The sequence below is a fragment of the Alosa alosa genome, chromosome 1, assembly GCF_017589495.1.
Source record: "Alosa alosa isolate M-15738 ecotype Scorff River chromosome 1, AALO_Geno_1.1, whole genome shotgun sequence".
NCBI lineage: Eukaryota > Metazoa > Chordata > Actinopteri > Clupeiformes > Clupeidae > Alosa > Alosa alosa.
Genome location: NC_063189.1, coordinates 33502723 through 33519063, shown reverse-complemented (window position 1 = coordinate 33519063; position 16341 = coordinate 33502723). Strand labels below are relative to the sequence as shown.

Sequence of the window (16341 nt, the reverse complement as noted above, 5' to 3'; positions counted from 1 at the left end):
GGTCGCCTTTGGTAGGCATCTTTCATCTGTTTGCACCTCAAGCATCAAAATTGATCGATGAACTAATGATGTAAAAATCGAAGCATATCAAATGTTTTCCGTTTTGTATTTTTGACCAATTCATGAATAGCGATTTGTCGCCCCCTCCTGTTGAATCATAATACTAAATAATAGTAAAATAAATAAATTAGTAAAACAAATATATATATATTAAATATATTAGTATATGTTAGGATATTGTATTACTTTTATTATATTGATATTACGTTTGTGTATAGAAGTACTTTGCTGGCTACAGGTCGTAAAGACCAAATAGGTGAGTGAGTGACTTATAAAATAATTCGCAAGTTCAACGCATGAGCTCAAAGATATAGCAGAAAGATGATAACGTTACATCATTTCTGCTGTCATCAAACAGATAATATATGTCAGTCTATGGTCATCAAAGAGGACTATTTGTGCCGCTCTTCATTGATTGGCTCTGAGGTCGCTATGGGTGACGCCGACGCTTAGACTGACGAATCCTGGGAAATGTACACAAGTCTTGTACAGCAGTTTAGCCTTTAAACGAAAAGTATGAAGGTATGTAATTCTGTTTTTGTTCCCGCCACAACATCTTTTCTGATCGCAGTATTTTAAACACGTTATGCTTTGGTGTATACGTCGCTAAATTATTTGTATGGGTGGTGAAGCTCATTCTTAGTTTGTTGGTTAACATTAGCTTCATGGCTACATTTAACGTTAGCTGTCCTAATCAGTAAGTTAAACGCATAGGAGCTAGACGGTAAAAGGGGGGCACTTAACGTTATGTGACTTTAATGTTGGATCAGAATTCAAAGTAATGTTACGTGTGTGATGTGTCTTTACTTAGCTAAAGTTAACGTTGAGTTACACTACTTACATGCGCAGCAGCAACAGACCATATAATTGCATTTTAGGTTGCGCCAACCAGTACGTTACTATTAGACATACGTTAGCTATTGCAAAATATTTAGTTGGAAACCTCAATAACCCTAATGATCAAGTGCATTTATGCCACAGCGCGTATTCACAATCGCAGAGAAAAATTGGCAGGGGTCCTGCCTGCATTACAAATGGCAGAAAACTTTGGGGAATTATCTTGCCGTTGCTGGGTAAGTAACACACATTTGTTTTCTACATGGTGGATGCTAAATATATAATTTAATGAAAACACTTTCTACTTTAATTACAGAATGATCTGTTGTGGTTGTCAGGAGATTTAGATAGTATCAAACAGCTGTTTTGTTTTCTTTTGTTTTTTAGTTTCGACAACACCGTAAAGATCTTCGATCGGCATGGGCAAAGAATGAATGAATTTAATCTACCAGGGTGCGTATAACAGTGGAAACCCCACTTAAACTGTTCCTTGATTTAGTTGGTTACTGCAGTGTATTTCTGATATTTTATATGTTTGTTAGTAACACTGCAAGAACAGAAGTCAACTCTAGCCTATGTTAAGCATATAATTCATGAGTGCACCATAGTGCACCAGGCTTAATATAATTTGACAGGCTTCTATCTGTGTTGGCCTTTCTCTTCTTCATTAGAAGGTGCATAGGAATGGATTGGGATAAAGATGGGGACACCCTGGCAATAATAGCAGAGAAGTCAAGTGCCATCCATCTATGGGATGCAAATGTCAACAAAACGTCACAGTTAGACAGCGGCATGAGGTAGGTACATATTTGACAAAACTATGTGAGGATGTTTCTGTGTTATGTAGAGGATTGTGACTTGAGTGGTCTTTTTTCCTTCATATTTTTTGACACATAGGGATCAGATGTCTTTTCTGCTGTGGTCTAAGACTGGGCCTTTACTTGCTGTGGGAACAGCCAAAGGGAACCTGCTCATCTACAACCAGCAGACCTCCCGAAAGATACCAGTTCTTGGTAAAGTATTGACACAACATATGTCATGTTGAGGATGATGTCTGAAAAAACATTACTTTAATATGATAAATAAACAAAATATTACTATTTTGTGGTAGATTGATGCTTTTGTGCTGTGCTCTGACTTAGGTCACCTCTGTTTGTAGCATACTGTCCCTACATGATGTAAAATGTACATAAGTTGTTACGCTAATGTTGAATGTTGTAAGCCAACATTCAAATGTGATAGGCAGATTATGTTATCTGGGCAACATTATATTGTCCATCATAACCACATCACTTAAGGGAATTAAGGGAAATTAATTTGTCATTGCCTATGTTTAGGTAAGCACACAAAACGCATCACCTGTGGTTGCTGGAGCTCTCAGAACCTATTGGCCCTGGGTAGTGAAGATCGCAGTGTAACAATCAGCAACCATGAAGGGGACACCATTCGACAGGTCTGTACTTGTGTCACCATTTGCTCTTCCCTATCAATGTCACAAACCTTGCTCGTTTTGGTTTTGTAAAGCACCTTGACACATAACAACCTGCTGAATTTTCTTCTATAAAAGTATGTTAGTACATGAATGAAAAACGCATGTGTCCTTGCTCTTGCTCTTATCTCTCTCACATTCACACTCTCTCAGACATCAGTACGGTCAGATCCTGCCGATATTCAGTTCTCTGTGATGAAGACAGATGAGAGATCTTCACCAGGAGAGAGCACAGTAAGTCAGTGAGAGTGAGTGTGTAAATTGAAAGGTCTGTTGACAATAATCTGAACCAATGACCAATGAAGAATTTATGTTCTGAAGGAATAAAGGCAAAACTGGTCATCCATATTGGCAAAACAGCATGTATACAAGTAGAACATAGAACATTGCCCAGGTACCCTCCCAAAACAACCTTGTCTTCATTTTGTTCTAGTGGCATTTTTGACCAAGTTTTTTTTTGTGCCTCAGTAATTCAAACACTAAAAAACTTTGACCTCTCCTGAATATGACCTGCATCTTAATGTTCATCTTTAGATAGATAGATAGATATATAGATACTTTATTGATCCCCAAGGGGAAATTCAAAGGTCTCAGTAGCGTACAGACATCACACACAACATGTACTTACAGCAGAAATGGTAAATATAAGTATAAGTATGAACATATAACCAAACTCCACTGTACAATACAGACAGTAGAAGATAAGAAAAACTAACAAAACTAAATACTAAATATATTAAATAGAAAAAAATCCACAGTGTGCTTGAGGGTGATCAAGCATGAGAAGCTTGCAGTGACAGGGCAGAGACTGGCCTGTAGTTCTGTGTGCATGGTGAGGTGCTCAAGAGAGTGAGTGTCATGGTGAAGGTGCAAAAAGTAGTCCAACAGTAGTCCTGTAGTTCTGTGTGCATGGTAAGGTGATCAAGAGAGTGAGTGTCATGGTGAAGGTGCAAAAAGTAGTCCAACAGTAGTCCATGGTAGTTATGTGCATGGTGAAGGTGCAAAAGGTGCTCAAGAGAGTGTAGAGTGTCATGGTGAAGGTGCAGAAAGTATTCCAACAGTAGTGCAACAGTGCAAGAATAAGGTCTAGAGACCAGCATAAATAATATGGACAAATAGGAGAGTAAAGTATAATGTAGACAAGGTAATATAAAAAACTATGTCAGTGCAAGAACAGGTTGAGGTAATAGGGTTACAGCCATTCAGTATTGTAGCAGAAGCCATTGGTCATGTGTGCTAATATAGCATTAAAAAAACAGTGTAGCAGTAAAACTAGTAAAAACATTAGGCTGTGGACATTAGTAAAACAGTAGTAAAGCAGTAGTGGGCAGTCAGTACTCAAACGTGGAGAGGGTCTTTACATGGCTTGCTGTCCTATTTCAGAAAGCATTATCATTAAGCCACGTGGACTGCTTTGAACAAAACTCAAAAATATTTTTTCTATTATAATGAAGAAACATTTTATGATAAAAATGTATTTATTCAGAGGAGGAGAAGGGGAGCAGAAGGGGAGGAGACTGTGGAGGAGAAAGGGAGGAGAAGAGGAGGAGGAGAAGGGGAGCAGAAGGGGAGGAGATGGAAATGAAAGGAGACGCAGGATGGGATTAGTGTACAGGGTAGCCCTGTTTGCTAATGGCTAATTTTTTGTCCTATGTGATGTAGGTGAGCGTTGCTGTGGGGAAGAAGACTCTTTTCCTATTCAACCTGAATGACCCTGATAACCCCATTGAGTTGGCCTTCCAGCAGCGCTACGGCTCCATAGTCTCCTACCGCTGGTACAGCCTCACTGCTATTCTCACATTAGGCCTTGCTGCTGTCTGCCTACATTCATTTGAGAGGCATTTAAGGTGCATAGCAAGGAGTTATTATACAGGATGAATGTTGTACTCAAAAGGAAGTATCAGTTGTTGTGTTATAGTAATGAGGTCATTTCAAGCTACACAGTAGCTAGATGTTCAGTTTTCTATTATATTCTCTCATATTCTATTTCTCTCATTATTTAACCTTTCTTTTTCTCTCTATACTCTCTCTCTATCTCTTTTTGTCTCTTTCTGGTCAGGTATGGGGATGGATATATAATGATAGGATTCTCTCAGGGTTATTTTGTGGTCATCTCCACTCACATCCGTGAGATTGGCCAGGAGCTCTTTCAAGCTCACAACCACAAGGACAGTCTGACCAGCATCGCCATCTCCCAGTCTCTCAGCAAGGCGGCCTCCTGTGGAGACAGCTGGTATGTCTGACCTAGGGGCTCCAGGGGCCAGAAGAGGATATGCATATATCCATATGAACTGGACAGAAATAGATCAGCTTTGACATCCTCATTTGTATTTGGGCAGAAAGTGCTTTACAAATGTTGTTTTTTCCCCCCGCCAGTATAAAGATCCATGACCTCACAGAACTTAAGGAGATGTATGCCATCATCAACCTGGATGAAGAAACCAAAGGTTTAGTCAGCACACTTACACATGCTCTGTGAAGAAACCAAAGGTTTAGTCAGCACACTTACACTTTGGTTGGGTATAGAGTCCATAAAGTTCAACACACACACACTCATCACACACATCATACGCTGACTAGTAGCTGGATCAAAGAGTGTGTGCGCACTGTTGCGTTTGTCAGGTCTGGACCAGCTGTCATGGACAGATGATGGACAGCTGTTGGCAGTGTCCACCCAGCGTGGCTCTCTGCACGTGTTTCTCACACGACTGCCAATCCTCGGCAGCAGCTCGGGCACACGGATGGCGTACCTCACGTCACTATTAGAGGTCACGGTCGCTAACCCCGTGGAGATGGTATGCAAACACACACCAACACATAAACACATTGTGGAAACATAACGTTTATATGAGTCACTTCTGAGCCACCATTTCTGTGATATCTTTCATAATACTTACTCTTGATTGTGTCTCGTGTCTTTTTTCAACAGGAAGGACCATTAGCCGTAGCAGTGGACGTGGAGCCTAATTTCATTGCTGTAGGGCCATACCATGTTGCTGTGGGGATGAATAATCGGGCATGGTTTTACGCTGTAGGAGAAAATGGTGTGTGAAAGAGAAATTGAACAACCATTTTTGCTTCTTCAAATGACTTGTTTAACTTATCAGTACTATCTTAATTGTTTCTTTTAATGTCTTATATTTCATGTCCTTGAATCCCGTTTAATTTGCATGTTTTTGTTGCATGTGTTTAGCAGTAGAAAGGCTGAAGGACACTGAGTATTTGGGCACGGTGGTGAGCATGTGTCTGAATGCTGACTACGCAGCTGCACTGTTTGAGGGGAAAGTGCAGTTACACATGGTAGGTAGTGTGTGTGTGTGTGTGTATCTGCGTGGATGTGTGTGGGTGGGTGGATGGATGTGCACGCATGTATGGGTGTGCATGTGTATTTTAGGACCTCAGACAACACAGCATTTTTATTGAAAGGGATGCATGATATGAAGTCTTTGCAGAGCTTACTGCTCATCAAGCAGAAACTGATGGTTCTTAGTTTGGCACAATTTAATTTGTGAGGGCCATCATATGTGACATGTTTAATGTTAATTGTAATTTTGCTTTGTGTCTTTACGTATGTTCATCAGATTGAGGGTGAGGAGCAGGAGGAGAGGCAGACAAAATTGTTCTCTGGTGATAAATATCGCATCATGAGCCACGCACTTACTGCTGACTTCCTGTTCTTAGGCACTGATGTAAGTCAATCATGTGGTCAATAGCAACTCTGCTAATGGCCTACCTATCATTTGCTTGTAAATTGCTTGTAATAACCTCTTCTGACTAGTTTTAGCCGTTTGGCTGCTAATACTCTCCCTCTCTCTGTCTCTCTCCCGCTCATAGACGGGCTTGATCCAGTGCTTTTTCATTGAGGACTGGCAGAACATTAATGAGTATCGCCACCCCGTGGGTGTGAGGAAGGTTTTCCCCGACCCCAGTGGGACACGTCTCATCTTCATAGATGACAAGAGCGATGGATTCCTTTTCAGCCCGGTAACACTCAAGTGTGCATATGCACACTCACAAACATTGTATCCAAGAGGGCTAAAGCCACTATTTTCAGTGGAGCTGTGTCACATCATATGTACTAAGAAGAGTCTGCAATGCCAGTATTACCACCAAAGTCGGTTAAAGAAATCAACATGATAAGCCATTGTTTGACGGCGAAAATAGCTGGCAGAAATGACCTATTCCTCCCGGGTTGGTTGCCTTCAACTTAAACTTTCCCCAGAAGCGATAAATCGCATGGAGATGTGGATTTTGGATATGGGTGTGGCAACGTAGTCTTTTTTGCCAGGGAACGTTCGAATGCTAGAAGCTGTGGTAGCAGCAGCAGAGAGGGCTGAAGCGGAGTCATCTAGAAGCAATGGTAGTAGCCCACTAAGAAAGCCCAGATTTCCATCCGATAATTTCCCAGAATGTCTGCTGAAACATTTAACATCTCAACAAAGATGTAACCTATACATTTTCCGTACCTAGCTCCAAAGTTGCAAATGGGTTGCATTAGAAAAATGTACATGATTTAATTGGATGATATTGGATGAGATATCAAATGCATATCACGTGAAACTACGCAACCTGTGCAGCTTTCAGATGCTGCTAGTTCCTGTGATAAATGGTTAGTGAGAAAATTGAATCATATTTGCATTCGGCATAAAGCTCTGTATCCATCTCCACACCCATTTTTCCCAGTGGAATATCTCAAACTCACCACAAGACAACCATATATCAAAATAAATAGCAGACCTTACCGAATATAAGGCAATAAGCATTCCTCTCTGTACAACAACCATATATCAAAATAAATAGCAGACTTTACCGAATATAAGGCAATAAGCATTCCTCTCTGTACAATTAGCCGTTCTCGAGTGATCCGGGATTTTATGCATTTTCTCCAACTTTGGGCTGGAATTCTCAATAGCACTGCAAAATAATGAATTTGCTTTCCATATCAAAAAAATCAAAAGTTGGTCACAGCATGCACAGATCAACTGTGCCTTGGGCTACATGACATCTGCACATATGCAAGCACAGGTCACTTCAGGTCGCAAATGCAGAGGAGTATATGGCACATTCTTCATCCAAATGGTTCTGTGACAAGATTTCAGTAAATAAAACGATTCATAATAATTACAATATTCATGCCAGTACATATATTTTTGTAAATTGTTTATCCATAGAGTATCCCACATCATGATTTTTATATTGCCAGGTTCCTGACAATCCCAACTACACAAATTTGAAAAGATATTTGTATTGGCATGCTTTGACATATATGCAATAAATACCATGAAAAATAATTCATGATATGCAAGTTAAGTATATTTTTCCTTGATAAAAAGGCTGATATAAGAAATGTGGAAGAATTATAACATCATGCATTCCCAGATATGGGTAGCCTAGACTGTCCAGAAAAATATATAGCATATATAGATGGCAAAAGTAATAAGCTTGAAAGTAACAGTAATAGTAAAATTACACTAAAAGTAGCTGAGGCCCCAAAGGGTTACTAAACAATAAATAGAAAAAATAGCTTTTGATCTTCTCTCTTTGCTTGTTTCTCATTGTTCAGGTGAATGATGCAGTGTGTGAGATCCCTAACTTTTCTCCAACCATCAATGGTGCTATTTGGGAAACCTGGCCAGGGGATAAGGGGGTCTTTGTGGCCTATGATGACGACAAAGTTTATACCTATGCCTTCCACAAAGACACCATTCAGGGTAGAGAGCTACACAAACATAAACATGTGCATTCACACACACACACACACACACACACACACACACACACACACACACACACACTACAAGACACACACACACACACTACAAGCTCAACATCAGATACAGAAAATGCTTAAAATGCTTAATAAATTAATTTCTGTCTCCTTCTTCCTGTCTAGGCTCCAGAGTCATCCTTGTGGGTGGCACCAAACTTCCATTTTCCCATAAGCCCTTGCTACTCCACAATGGGGAGTTAATATGTCAGACACAGAGTGGCAAGACCAACAGTGTGTACCTGAGCACACACAGTTTTGTCAGAGCCCGATTCTCTGAGGCCTCGAGGGAGCAGCTCACACAGATGCTCCAAAAGGCCCTGATGCTCAAGAGGTAGGAATAAGCATCCTAGCAGATCACTCTGTCCACAAAACACACATAAACAGACATCCACTGTATGTCATATAAGTGTGTGTCGTCCTGCGGCGTGTATTAGGTTCCTGGAGGCATGGGAGATGTGTAAGCTTCTTAACTGCTCAGAGACGTGGGCTGAGATGGGGCGGACGTGTCTGCATCACATAGAGGTGGAGCTGGCAGTGCAAGTGTATCGCATGATGGGGAATGTAGGCATGGTCATGTCCCTGGAAGATATCAAGGTCAGAAGGTCCTCTGTGTCTCTCCCTTCATGTTGACTTTAACATAGAAGCATGTAGTGATCTCTGTGTTCTGGGCCATTCTAACTGGCAGGGTATAGAGGATCAGAATCTGCTGGCTGGCCATCTGGCCATGTTCACTAACGACTACAACCAGGCCCAGGACCTCTACCTGGCCTCCTCCTGCCCTGGGGCTGCTCTGGAGGTACCCATGGACATATACAGCCACCATGCACCAATTACACCACACATCATATCTCCACATATACAATAGTCATATACAGCCACCATGCACCAATTACACCACACATCATATCTCCACATATACAATAGTCATTTACAGCCACCATGCACCAAATACACCAGACATCATATCTCCACATATACAATATACATTCGTATACAGCCACTATGCACCAAATACACCAGACATCATATCTCCACATATACAAAATACATTCATTCTTTATTAATGTGTGTGCGTGTCTGTGTGTCTGTGTGTGTGTGTGTGTGTGTGTGTGTGTGTAGATGAGAAGAGACCTGCAGCACTGGGATAGTGCACTGCAGCTGGCTAACAGGCTATCTCCAAACGAAATGCCGTTTATCTCTAAAGAATACGCCATCCAACTGGAGTTCATGTGAGTAACACTCACCTGTCAATGTGGAAGAACAATACTGCCCTACAAAGCCACACACAAGTGCAGTAACTGCATTTTTTGTGAAATTTTTTTACACCAAAATAAAATACCATATCCTCCGTTCAATCTATCAAAATTTTTCGCAGTTTGGAATTTTCGTAGATACTGCACTTTGGCTTTGTAGGGCAGAATATAGGTGTGTGAGTTTAAAGTCATATGGTATGTCATTTTTCAATATAGGTGTGTGAGTTTAAAGTCATATGGTATGTCATTTTTCAATATAGGTGTGTGAGTTTAAAGTCATATGGTATGTCATTTTTCAATATAGGTGTGTGAGTTTATAGTCATATGGTATGTCATTTTTCAATATAGGTATGTGAGTTTAAAGTCATATGGTATGTCATTTTTCAATATAGGTGTGTGAGTTTAAAGTCATATGGTATATTATTTTTTAATATAGGTGTGTGAGTTTATAGTCATATGGTATGTCATTTTTCAATATAGGTGTGTGAGTTTAAAGTCATATGGTATGTCATTTTTCAATATAGGTGTGTGAGTGTAAAGTCATATGGTATGTCATTTTTCAATATAGGTGTGTGAGTTTATAGTCATATGGTATATTATTTTTCAATATAGGTGTGTGAGTTTATAGGCATATGGTATGTTATTTTTTAATATAGGTGTGTGAGTTTACAGGCTTGCTCTAGCTATTTTTACTTTTATACAGCAGTTTGGTTGCTGCAATTATCTGCGGCATTCAGCCTCTGACCAAACCACAGCCATTGCGATATCTGCCTCTAACGCAACGCCATGATGAATGAAGTCATGAAATATTATGTTTTGATCATACAATTATTGTATTAGGTGATCTGCTATTAATGAGACATGCAGTGATGTTGTATTTTGTGTTCTGTCCCCTGGCAGTGGAGACTATGTGAATGCACTGTCCCACTTTGAAAAGGGAATGACCCAAGAGAATAAGGTCCGTATGTAGTAGCACACAGAAAGTAGTACAACATTGCCATCATTGTCTGTTTTCCCAAATATATACAGCTATGTTCACCTCTGAGAGTAGCGGATTTTGGGTGAATCTTTTAAAACTTTCCATTTGTTTTGAGTAAATGTAAATGCTTTCCTACATTTACGGCGACAAGCTGAGGTGTGCTTAACCTTTCCCCTGGTACCAGGAGCATGATGAGGCGTGTCAGGCCGGAGTGGCACGGATGTCCATCCGCATGGGAGATATCCGGCGTGGTGCAAACCTTGCCATCAAGCACCCGAGCCGAGCGCTGAAGAAGGACTGTGGGGCCATCCTGGAGAGCATGAAGGTGGACATACAAGAGGGCCTCAAGTCCACTGTCTGCCCCTCGGCTCCGTCAGCCTCACATCTGTGCTTATTCCCATCTTACACACAGGGCACTGTGTCGTGTCCCTGTCTGAGGCCTTCCATAGGTTAACCATGTTAATGTCTTTGTGTGTTGTAGCAATACTCAGAGGCAGCTCAGCTGTATGAGAAAGGCCAGTATTACGATAAAGCTGCATCGGTCTATATCCGCTGCAAGAACTGGTAAGAATTGGTCACACTCACACATGCCTCTCATGTTCCACTCTTCCTAGTTCTCTGCCACGCTTCTCAAATTGAAGTGTACATTCACAGTTGAGCATGCTGGACAAATGCGCAATTATCACTAGCCTGCTGCCCCACTATTTTGTTTTGTCAGGACGTTTGTGTGCTTTGTCAGATGCCCTTAACTTATCTCTGTCACAACCACGGAGGCCTCTTATGTAGCTACAAAGTGAAAGTGTGTATGTCTTCAGGTCGAAGGTGGGTGAGCTCTTACCTCAGGTGTCATCTCCCAAAATCCATCTGCAGTATGCAAAAGCCAAGGAGGCTGATGGCAAGTAAGTGTCACTAAACAGCAGTCGCAATATTGACAGAGTACACACATACTGTGGTCTCTGGTATACATTGTTGCCATTGTAGACTCCTGTGAATCTGTGATGATCATACATACAGTACAGGCCAAAAGTTTGGACACACCTTCTCATTTCAATGTGTTCTTTATTTTCATGACTATTTACATTGTAGATTCTCACTGAAGGCATCAAAACTATGCATGAATGCAAAGTTATTTGGCCCACAGATTAATATTTGTCAAGTTATGGCTTGCTGAATAAGGTGTTAAATAAAAAATAAAATCAACTTTGAAGAAACTAGAATATAAGACATGTTTTCAGTTATTTCACACTTTTTTGTTAAGTACATAATTCCACATGTGTTCATTAATAGTTTTGATGAATCTACAATGTAAATAGTCATGAAAATAAAGGAAACGCATTGAATGAGAAGGTGTGTCCAAACTTTTGGCCTGTACTGTAGATTACATTACCTACCCACTGTAATTGTATGGATGAATGTTGGTTTTAGCTGTTTTTGTTATTGTTATATGACGACATGGAGAGAATAATTAAGAACCTACCTAACCTGTCCATGGAAGTTGTGATGTTCTGTGAGGTGAAGTTCTGATGGTCTGTGGTCAGATTTAAGGAGGCAGCGATGGCCTATGAGAGTGCCCGGGACTGGGACAACGTGATCCGCATCTTACTGGAGCATCTCAACAACCCTGAGGAGGCTGTGCGCATCGTCAGGGAAACACAGTCCATCGACGGAGCAAAGATGGTGGCAAGGTCCGAACAAAACCCTCAATCGAATTATGCTTTGGTGTCCAAAGGACCATCGGCAATACAAAATACACCACTTGGCACAGGATGACTGAATGAGATTGATGGTTGTGGTTTGTTGTAGGTTCTTCCTGAGTCTGAATGACTATGGTTCTGCCATTCAGTTCTTGGTGCTGTCACACTGTAGCGACGAGGCCTTTCAGCTGGCACAGCAGCATGATCAGATGGAGGTGTATGCAGACATCATCGGTCAGAGAACTCTTCTGCACTCAATGCATCATGTCTCTTACTGCATCATGTCTCTCACTGCATCATCTCTCACTTCATCATGTCTCTCTACTCTCACTCAAGTTGGAAATGAGCTTTTTTGTTGAGATTTCCTATGTTGCTGTATGTATTTAAAGTGGGTTGTGTAACTGGTTTCTTCTGTGTTTTGTTGTGCCCATCAGGCCCCGACGCCACAGCGGAGGATTACCAGAGCATCGCACTGCACTTCGAGGGGGAGAAGCAGCACCTTCTGGCCGGGAAGTTCTTCCAGAAATGTGGCCAGTTTAGCAGAGTGAGAGAAGATGACATAATCACATGCTCACACACACACACACACACACACACACCATCCCTTGGTAATGAAGTTTATTTAACTGGTCGAATCTAAATGTCAAATGCTTGCCTTTCGACGGCTGTTTATGATTTGTAACACACCCTCTGTCTGTTGCTCCTCTCTCCTTCGTCCTCTCTCTCCTTCCTCCTCTCTTCTCCTTCCTCCTCTCTTCTCCTTCCTCCTCTCTCTCCTTTCTCCTCTCTCTCCTTTCTCCTCTCTCTCCATCTCACCTCGTCAGGCCCTGAAACACTTCCTGAAGTGTCCAAACACTGAAGATAGCTTGGCCATAGAGAAGGCCATCGAGACTGTGAGTATTAAGTCTCTCTAAGGCCCAATTCACACCAAAGATTTTCAACGAGACAAAACCGTTGCAGAAAGGAGTTGCAGCGGTGTGAATTAGATGTTGCCCGTCGTTGCAGGCCGTTGCGAAACATTCACCATGTCTAGTCGCAGTTGCAAGGTTTTAAAATGTTGCAGCAAGTTGCTGGTTTATAGAATGTTGCTGCTCATCTCGTGGCGAATCTTTGGTGTGAATAGGCCTTTTTAGATGCCATTCATGAACATTGTAGTCATTGTGATGACAAGTAATGATTAATAATGTGTGATGGAAGATGATGGCTATGTCTTCCAGGTTGGAGAGGCTAAGGATGATGCTTTGACCAATCAGCTGATAGATTATCTGATGGGAGAGAGTGATGGCATGCCAAAGGTAGGAGAGCCGATGGGACAGACAACACAGTGCTGCAGAACTGCACCTCTACGTATCTAAGCGTTGTCACTCCAACTCATCGTGTGTGTTTTCTGCTCTGTGTACTCTACTGAAAAGTGTCTCTCATCTTCACTTCTGCCCCTCATGCACATTTGATGTGCATAGACTCTCTCAGTGAGTAAGACACTGTGCAGTGCCCCTTAGTGGTGGTTTTAAGAAAGTGCTAGTGATGAAAAGCTGGAAACAAGCATGAGACTAGAGTCAGCCCCTTTCACCTGTCCCTGACGTGAGCCGTGGCACCTCACTGATCCTAAACCATCTTGTTGGCTGAATGTGGTTGCATGTCTGTGTGTGTCAGCCTTCATTCTAGTCTCTAGCTGAACTGCTCTTGTGAACTCTGTGTGTGTGTGTGTGTGTGTGTGTGTGTGTGTATGTATGTGTGTGTGTTCACTTTTCTGCTCCTCGCACCTCTCAGGATGCCAAGTATCTGTTCCGGCTCTACATGGCTCTTAAACAGTACAGAGAAGCAGCACGGACCGCCATCATCATTGCCAGAGAGGAGCAGTCTGCAGGTGTGTGTGTGTGTGTGAGAGATGTCTGTGTGTGTGTGTGTGTGTGTGTGTGTGTGTGTGTGTGTGTGTGTGTGTGTGAGAGATGTGTGGTGGGGCTGGAGGTGGGTCTGTAGCAATATATGAATAACTGAACCCTTTTCTGTCCTCGTACGTCGTGTGTGTGAGACTTCATCTGTTTTGGGTCATTTTTGGCAGGAAATTACCGGAATGCTCATGATGTGCTGTTCAGCATGTACACGGAGCTACAGGCCCAGAAAATCAAAATCCCATCTGAGATGGCCACCAACCTCATGATCCTGCACAGCTACATACTGGTGAAGGTGAGGGGCAACCTCAGCGACCGTGACATCCAAGCCCACTCTCACAAACACACACTCTCACAAACACACACTCTCATAAATGCCCACTCTCACAAACGCCCACTCTCACAAACACACACTCCACAAACACACACTCTCACAAACACACACTCTCCCTGACGGGAGGACCCAATACTGTCGAGTCGCAGTGGCTTTATTAGATGTGTAATGTGGGCCTGCCTGGATCGCACCTAATGTTTTTAAATCTGTAGATTCATGTGAAGAGGGGAGATCACCTGAAGGGGGCGCGCATGCTCATCCGTGTGTCCAGTAACATCAGCAAGTTCCCCTCACGTAAGCAGACACTAACACTACAGTATAGCTACACGTTCAGGCAGGAACACACTCCTGTTCTTTATAAATTATCCATCATGAATATAGTTAGCCTGTGGAAATGATGAAGGAAACATGTAATGCATTTTGTTAAAAGTGGAAATCGTGTGTGTGTGTGTGTGTGTGTGCGTGTGTGCATGTGTTTGTGTGCGTGCGTGCGTGTGTGTGCGTGTGTAGACATTGTCCCCATCCTGACATCAGCTGTGATAGAGTGCCACCGTGCCGGTTTGAAGAACTCGGCCTTTAGCTTTGCCGCCATGCTGATGCGCCCTGAGTACCGCAACAAGATTGACCTGAAGTACAAGAAGAAGATAGAGGCCATGGTCCGGTGCGTACCTTCTGCTGCCCCAAACACACACACACACACACACACACACACACACACACACACACACACACCATCCCTCTGTCTTCAAGTTGCTCCCTCTGTTTTGCCTCAATCAAATGGCTTCTCAAAGAGTCTGTTCTATTTCTGGAGGAGTGAACAGTGACACCCCCCAATAAACATCAACTTCTGACTTTTCTCTACAATCTGTATTTTCAATTCTTCTTCCTTTCCTTCCCCTCTCTCTCTCTCTCTCGCTCTCTCTGTGTGTGATGGTCAGGCGTCCAGATACGTCCGAGTTAGAGGAGGACTCCACTCCGTGCCCGTTCTGTGGCGGCCAGCTGCCTGAGTGTGAGCTGCTGTGTCCAGGATGCAAGAACAACCTGCCCTACTGCATCGCCACGGTAGGAACACACACACACACACACACACGCAGCCACCAGCAATCCTCCACAAACACACAGTCTCTCACAGTCTCTCACACGCTCCACCTCTCCCTTGTGTGCAGGGTCGGCACATGGTGAAGGAGGACTGGTCAGTGTGTCCGCACTGTGATTTCCCTGCGCTTTACTCCCAGTTAATACAGTAAGTAGCACACTCAGCAGTCTTGTCTTCCGGCAGTACCAGTCGCCCACTGGCTCCACCCACGACTGACCACACCCTGCCCATTCTGTGTGTGTGTGGTGTGTGTGTGGTGTGTGTGTGTGTGTGTGTGTGTGTGTGTGTGTGTGTGTGTGTGTGTGTGTGTGTGTGTGTGTGTGTGTCAGGCTGCTGGAGACCGAGTCGGTGTGTCCCATGTGTTCTGAGATTCTGAGTATGAACCAGGTGAAGAGGATCTCCGACTGCTCCAGCTACTTGCAGCTGAATGAGCTGGAACAGTGATGGCAGACAAGCCAGAGAGGAGAGAAGAGCCGAGAGAGAAGAGCTGCGGTCAAGGCCTTCTGAAAAGCATCGAGCATGGCGCTGAATGGGCATGGTGTCCGTTAGATCTGTACACTGCACTGTGTCGGCCTGAGCAGTTCACTTCCCCAGGCCTGAGGACTCAGGTGCTCTGGCTGTGGTCAGGTGATCTGAGCTAAGGGATCCCTTCACCTAACCTACTCTTGTAAAAACACTATTTATATAAACTATGTTATTTTTCACATAATTATCAAATAAAAAGATAACATTTTCTGTTTTACTGGTGTTAATTTTTTTCTGAATTTAAAGTCCACCAGGTGTAACTGAACAGCTTTTTGAAGAACTAAGCAACATATGAGAGTGGGGTTGGTAGTGATCTACCTACTGCTGTGGTTTGGTGGTAGGTAGGTACAAGGCTGAAGGTTTGCATCTATCAGGCAACTAGTGTTGGTATCATCTTCAACTTCATTTAGAT

The 16341-nt window shown here is 42.7% G+C and overlaps 1 protein-coding gene across 1 annotated transcript; it reads left to right on the top strand.

Moving 5' to 3' along the window:
- Positions 1–485: 485 nt before the first annotated feature.
- Positions 486–16146, top strand: wdr19 (WD repeat domain 19). The gene is made up of 36 exons (XM_048243535.1): positions 486–582; positions 1042–1133; positions 1285–1350; positions 1569–1694; positions 1795–1910; positions 2235–2350; positions 2540–2620; positions 4049–4161; positions 4446–4619; positions 4763–4833; positions 5009–5181; positions 5316–5430; positions 5580–5686; positions 5968–6075; positions 6221–6370; positions 7950–8097; positions 8280–8487; positions 8591–8750; positions 8842–8952; positions 9276–9385; positions 10310–10367; positions 10573–10713; positions 10870–10952; positions 11204–11287; positions 11927–12073; positions 12192–12316; positions 12517–12626; positions 12907–12975; positions 13300–13377; positions 13853–13949; positions 14145–14269; positions 14521–14602; positions 14819–14969; positions 15247–15370; positions 15475–15551; positions 15734–16146. Exons 1-36 carry the CDS (start codon positions 577–579, stop codon positions 15846–15848), a joined length of 4017 nt encoding a protein of 1338 aa, XP_048099492.1. The 5' UTR covers positions 486–576; the 3' UTR covers positions 15849–16146.
- Positions 16147–16341: the final 195 nt, after the last annotated feature.

Coding starts and splice junctions, on each gene's coding strand:
- wdr19 (XM_048243535.1), top strand. Junction 13,378..13,852: donor AGAGTGATGGCATGCCAAAG/GTAGGAGAGCCG, acceptor CGCACCTCTCAG/GATGCCAAGTATCTGTTCCG. Junction 14,970..15,246: donor AAGATAGAGGCCATGGTCCG/GTGCGTACCTTC, acceptor TGTGATGGTCAG/GCGTCCAGATACGTCCGAGT.